At 36.6% G+C, this 6,417-nt stretch overlaps 1 protein-coding gene across 1 annotated transcript; it reads right to left on the reverse strand.

Moving 5' to 3' along the window:
* Window positions 1-1,762: 1,762 nt before the first annotated feature.
* LOC116137063 (probable copper-transporting ATPase HMA5) lies at window positions 1,763-6,195 on the reverse strand. Its single transcript, XM_031422752.1, has 6 exons — window positions 5,902-6,195; window positions 3,650-5,044; window positions 3,320-3,574; window positions 3,094-3,216; window positions 2,475-2,954; window positions 1,763-2,361 (listed from the first exon to the last, which is right to left on the reverse strand). Exons 1-6 carry the CDS (start codon window positions 6,193-6,195, stop codon window positions 1,945-1,947), a joined length of 2,964 nt encoding a protein of 987 aa, XP_031278612.1. The 3' UTR covers window positions 1,763-1,944.
* Between the last annotated feature and the right edge of the window lie 222 nt (window positions 6,196-6,417).

Consider the following 6,417-nt stretch of genomic DNA (forward strand, 5'->3'; position numbering starts at 1 on the left):
TATTATCATTCCTAATTATACTAAGATATGATTTTCTTTGCTTTATTATTGAGATTGTTACATTATTTGTAATATTTTATATCATTACATAACTATCATACTTTTGTATAAATAGGTTTTGTATTCACAACTCAATACAATTAAATTGAATTTTTCTATGATATCTCTTGGGCATACTCCGACAATTTTAGTTGTCTCATTTGCCCTTTTAAAGATACCTCTCGAACATACTCTGGTTCTCTTCAATTGACTCTCTTGCCCTCTCAATTTTGACAGATTTTACATTTTTTTTTATTTAAAATGAATTATCAATAAATTTTAGGATAAAATAGTCACATTAAAAATATAGTTAGGGTAACTTATATTGTGTTTGGTTAAATTGAGTGCTCTCCCATATTTTGAGGGTTTACATGTTAGTTTCTAGAATTTTTTGGGACAACGGTTATTCTGTGAGTTTCAAGGGGCGTAAATGTACCAACACTTAATATATAAAAGTATAGATTCACTTACTCTTTTGCCCTTTATCTTTCTTAAACTAACGTAATAATCCTTATAGCAGGGGGTTTAAAGTAATTATCAGTACCGGACGGGATTTAAGGTTTCGGGTAAACCTCGGGTTCCGAATTTTCAATCATGATTTGGTTCTTCAAAGAAAAGCTTTGTGTTCTCATGGTGGATACTTATTTATGTGATAATAAAGAGAAATTAATTTACTACATATTTTTTCCCTTAATTTGTACGACTAATTGATTTAGAGTGATCTTTAAAAACCCCAATTTTAAATTTATCCTTTAAATTTGAGTTGATGACTTTTTCCCACCCAAATAATGGTTTAATGACACTTTTTCATCAACAGACTTTTAAAATACCACTTTACTATCCAAATTTATATTCCAATGGTGAACAGAGATCCGACGGAGAACAAAGAGCAAACTCAATCCAAGTTGTTGGGGCTTTTGAAAATGGGTGGCCGATGAGTCTTTTGATAGTGGAAAGTTAGATTTTGGTTGTTGTGATTGATCAGAATTTGACTTGGGAGGGGTGATTGTGCAAACCCTAATCGTTCGATTGTCGATGATTGACGAGGTTGACGGAAATAGGGTTTAAGGGTTTTTGGTGAGTGATAATTGAGGAAGAAAATGGTGATAGTTTAGGGTCGTAACGATTTCGGGATCGGAAACGGAATATAAAATGATATTTTAAAAGTTTATAAATAAGAAAATATCATTAAGTCATTATTTGGATGGGAAAAAAAATCGCTTACTATTTAAAATTTTCAAACATATTTAAATGTCTATTCGACAATTTTGATGATTTTGAACAAGTAAATAAATAAGAATAGTTACGCATAAAAATTGATATAATTCATTTATATTTATTGAATTGATCTTCTTTACATTTATTCATTTTGTATTAATTTATATTAAATATTTGTATTATTCGGTGAGTATATGCCCTCCCCACTCCCCAGTAAAACTTTTTTATGCTTGATCAGGAAAGCCACTAAACATATGCATTTATGATGTGTACCGCTAATTCTCCTAACGGATCAACCAAATACAAAGGCCGATTAAACTATATACACCAGGTTGTTGTTCTTCCATTAATATTCAAATAAACAATATTATCTTAGTAATCATCATTTGAATAATAGATTCAGATATATAAACAAATTTAAAAGAACAGTTGCACTGATGAAGATGTAGCTGCAGCCTGCAGGTCCAATCCAACAAAAGACTAAACAGAATTTATTCTTTTTAAACTATTTCACAATTTTGATCTTCATAACTCCTAAAATAAAACCAACCATAACTCTACAGACCATCAAACAACTAGTTATATGTACATAAACTGCCAGCAAGCCAAGATTATCGTCGGCTTAATTTATTCCTGGGAGATCTTCACACCTTTAACATATATAGACAAGACAACCATCGTCATAGATCATTCTATCATTATTCCACGTATCTCAAGGTTGTTCAGCTTCTTCGGCCTCTTATAGTACTTCAATAAGAGAGAGCAACAAACTACACTGACTGAAGAAGCTGCCATTGCTGCTCCGGCAATCCATGGTGGTAAGCGGAATCTGATAGATGGGAAAAGAGCTCCGGCAGCAATTGGTATACCAAGAAGATTATAACCCAATGCCCAAATGTAGTTCAAACGAATGCGTGAAAAGGTTTTCCTAGATAAGTCTATGGCAGTTATGACATCCTCCAAGTTACTCTTCATGAGAACAATGTCAGCTGCCTCTATTGCAATGTCCGTACCAGCACCAATTGCCATTCCAACATCTGCAGCTACTAGCGCCGGTGAATCATTAATGCCATCTCCCACCATTGCCACGGTATATCCTGAAGCCTGTCAACGAGAAAAAAGAAAAGGGTCTTAATGTAAAAATCTTTACTTGAATAATGGTGATACTAATCTAAGTAGCATTTATCACTGAGATGCTAGATGTTGGATATACATACCTGTAACTCCTTCACTTTCTCTGCCTTCTCATCAGGTTTGGCTTCCGCGATAACAGTTTCAATGCCGACTTCATTAGCAATGGATCTGGCAGTTCCCCAGTTATCACCTGTTACCATGATGCTTTTAACATCCATAGACTTGAGAATGGAAATGGCTTCGTATGCACCCGGTTTCAGAGGATCAGATATGGCGAGAACTCCAGTCAATTCCCCGTCTATAGATACTAGAATCCCAGTTTGTGCCATTGCTTCAGTTTCTGTTAGCATTTCCTCAGCATCTAGTGGAACGGAAATTTTAAGGTCTAACATCAAGCTCTTGTTTCCCACAATTATTTCTTTGTTCCGAACAATGGCTTTCACTCCATGGCCAGTTATGGAGACAAAGTCTTGCGCTTCTGGCCAGATAGGATTCTCTTCATCTTCTCTAAATTTCTTTGCGTACTCAACAATAGCCTTGGCCAATGGGTGCTCACTGTTTGCCTTGTAGATAGATAACAATAATATATCAGAAGTTCAACACATAATAACCAAATTTTCAAGTTGTTTCCTAGTTCGGTAGAACTACTGGTAAAGGAAGATATAAATGACTTCTTCAAATTCTCAAAACATGAAGACATACCTCAGTTGCAGCCACAAGTTCATAAAAATCTCTTAGCACCATACTTTTCAACAGTTTAGTGCTAACAACAACGGGTTTTCCAACTGTGAGTGTTCCAGTCTTGTCAAAGACGATGCAGTTCACCTACAAGATTGTCAACCAGAATTATAAGAAAATGTAATCCAGTCTCTGTATGTATAGAAAGTAGCAAAGAGCAACATGAAGTCATGAATGGGCATGTGCCAACCTTTTGTGCACTTTCTAGTGCTTGGCCCCCCTTAATTAGTACTCCTTGAGATGCACCAACTCCAGTACCAACCATCACAGCAGTTGGAGTCGCGAGGCCTAGAGCACATGGACAGGCTATGACCATGACAGAGATTCCAAACTGAAGTGCAAGCTGAAAGCTATCCATAGAAGATGGTATCCAGGATTCTGGGTAGCCATTGAACTTTCCGGCTAAAAACCAAGCAAGCCAGGTTGAAAATGAAAGGATGATCACCTTCAAGAAGCAGCTAGCATTATCAATTAAACCCAGTACATATACTTGACATTCTAACTAAAAGACAATACTAACCGTAGGCACAAAGTATTTAGAAATGCGGTCAGCAAACTTCTGAACAGGAGCTTTAGCCATCTGGGCGGACTCAACAAGTCGAACAATTTGTGAAAGAGAACTCTCTGATCCAACCCTTGTTGCCTTAATATGTAAGACTCCATTCTCATTCAGCGTGCCTCCAATCACTAAATCACCCTTCCTCTTGGCCACTGGCCTCGCCTCTCCTGTTATCATACTCTCATTCACATGGCTTTGTCCCCACAAAACATAGCCATCTGAAGCTACTTTTGCACCAGGAATAATTTTGATGACATCATTCTTTTGTATCAACCTACTATCAATTTCTTCTTCATTTATCACATTTCCTTCATCATCCAAAGTTAACAATGTTGCTGTCTCGGGTGCTAAGTCCATAAGCTTCGCAATGGCCTCAGATGTCTTTCCCTTAGCCAAGACCTCTAGAAATTTTCCAAGTAGAATAAATGAAATAAGCATTGAACTAGTCTCAAAGAAATCTGTGCCCTCAAAATCAGGAGAGGTAGCAGCTCTTAACACCGTGTAAACTGAATAGAAATAAGCAGCATTTGTTCCCAGGGCAATCAAAACATCCATATTCGCAGAACCATGGCGCAATGCTTTGTAGGAACCAGTATAGAATCTTCGTCCTATAATGAATTGAACTGGAGTAGCTAGTACCCACCTTAGCATCTCTCCAATGTTAAGCATATTGACTATTTTTGTATCCAGTCCATGCTTGATTCCAGGAATATACATGAAGATCATTGAAGTTAAAAATACAGGAATTGTGAAAACCAAACTCCACATAAATGATCTGTAGTATTGCTTAATTTCTTCCCGTTTATGAGTCTCTCTTCCTCCTCCACCTTCAGGAAATATCTTGGCCTTGAAACGCCCGGAACCAGTTGACTCTATCACATTAATAAAGTTTCTAGGTCCAGTCATATCAGATTTATATGAAAGGGAGATCTTATGCAGTTCCGGATCCAAATCGATGCCTTGAACTCCAGGGAGAGCTTGAAGAGAATTTCCAATCATTCTCATGGAATTAAGAGTTCTTACACCATCAACCTGGAGATGAATCTTGTTCATGTCTTCTCCTGTACTGATAAGTATGGCTTCAAATCCAGTATCTTCAATGACCTCCATAAGTTGATTATGGCTAACAACTTTTGGATCATAATGAATTTCTGCTTCTTCAGTTGCTAAAGCCACTTGGGCTTTCAGTACACCATGAATTGCTTGCAAAGCTTGTTCAATAGTTGAGGAGCAAGAAGTGCAAGTCATTCCATTAATGCGTATTCGGCATACTTGAGTAGCTTTTTCATTTGTTTCATCTTGGATTAAAGTTGCTTCAAATCCAACATCCTCAATTGTCTCACGAATTGTCTCTTCCTGTAATATATGTTAAACTAAAACTCATTACTAATTAAAAACTAACTTATCTACAGGCCAAAGTTTAATTCCACCGAAAAATTATATGATAAACAAACAAAAAAACAAAAGCCAACTTAAGTAATTTCTCCAATCAACAAGAAATGAACTAAGATAGCTTTTGAAGTTTGTTCAACTCATGTTTTAATCCTCAAATCATAAGTTCAGAGGTTCAATCACTATAACTTTCATCTATATTGAAGTCCAGTGTATAGCTGAGGTCCATAATTGAAGTTGATCTGGGCCTGACCCAATACAGAAGCCTAAACAGTAAACCCACCCAGCTGTCATAAATCATGGCAATCATATCGTACAAAGGGCACAAATTTTCCGCTTTAACGGACAGAGAAAACCTTTTATATATACAAAAAGCAAATCTCGTTTCTTGCTCAGTGGCTGAAACAAATAGCTTTTTCCTTTCCGTTCTCAAGACAGAGATAAATGAGACGGTGTTACTGATAAGAGTGAATGCATTTAAGACTACGTTTTCTTTTTCAATCAACCCGTGAAAAATTGATATATTTTGATACTATGAGTAACTGAAAAGCAAAGAAATGTCTAGAAGGAAAAAGGCAGACTGATATTCGATATTCAATCTCTGGAAACTACTGTAATGAAAGAATTTAACAAATAAATAAATAATACCCCAAGTGTCAAATTTTCTTCTGTAAAGAATCAAATCACACCCAACAAAGGAAAATCTCTTTTGATTCCCTTGTAAAAATCTTCAAAATAGAAATATTTTCATCATTTTACACGAAATGATTTATTCCATAGAAAATAGGAAGCGTAGAAAGAATAAAAAGTTAAAAACTTACGTTAACGTAGGTGGGGTAGAACAAGACTTGAGCCCGATTATTCAAGACATCAACGACGGCCTCATGAATCCCAGGAAGTCTTTTAACAGCTTTCTCGACGGATCCAGCGCAGGCGGAGCAAGTCATTCCCATAACCGAAAAAACAGCCTTGGCCCTTGAATTCTCGACGTTCGTTTGTTGCGCCGCCACGCCTTTGGGATACTTGGGCATAGAGGGGTAGTGTGGCCGCGGCGACAGGTCTCCATAACCACTGTCGTTTCGTATGCAAGCCAATGCCAAGAACTTGGTGGCCATGACGTGTCTCTGAAAAAAGATCAAAAAAACAAAACGACGGCGATACGGGCTTAGTAAAATCTCATAGCTTGGCTCAGAATTTAAAATGGGAAAACGTTATGCGTAAAGGCTATACTATTTAGAAAGAAGGTGGCGCAAGTAAAATTTTTCTAAATTAAATAATCATCTCAAATCCACGATGCTGGATTGGAATATTATCTGTTTGACCAAAATATATACATA

This window comes from Pistacia vera, unplaced genomic scaffold, assembly GCF_008641045.1.
Source record: "Pistacia vera cultivar Batoury unplaced genomic scaffold, PisVer_v2 Contig320, whole genome shotgun sequence".
NCBI classification, from domain to species: domain Eukaryota; kingdom Viridiplantae; phylum Streptophyta; class Magnoliopsida; order Sapindales; family Anacardiaceae; genus Pistacia; species Pistacia vera.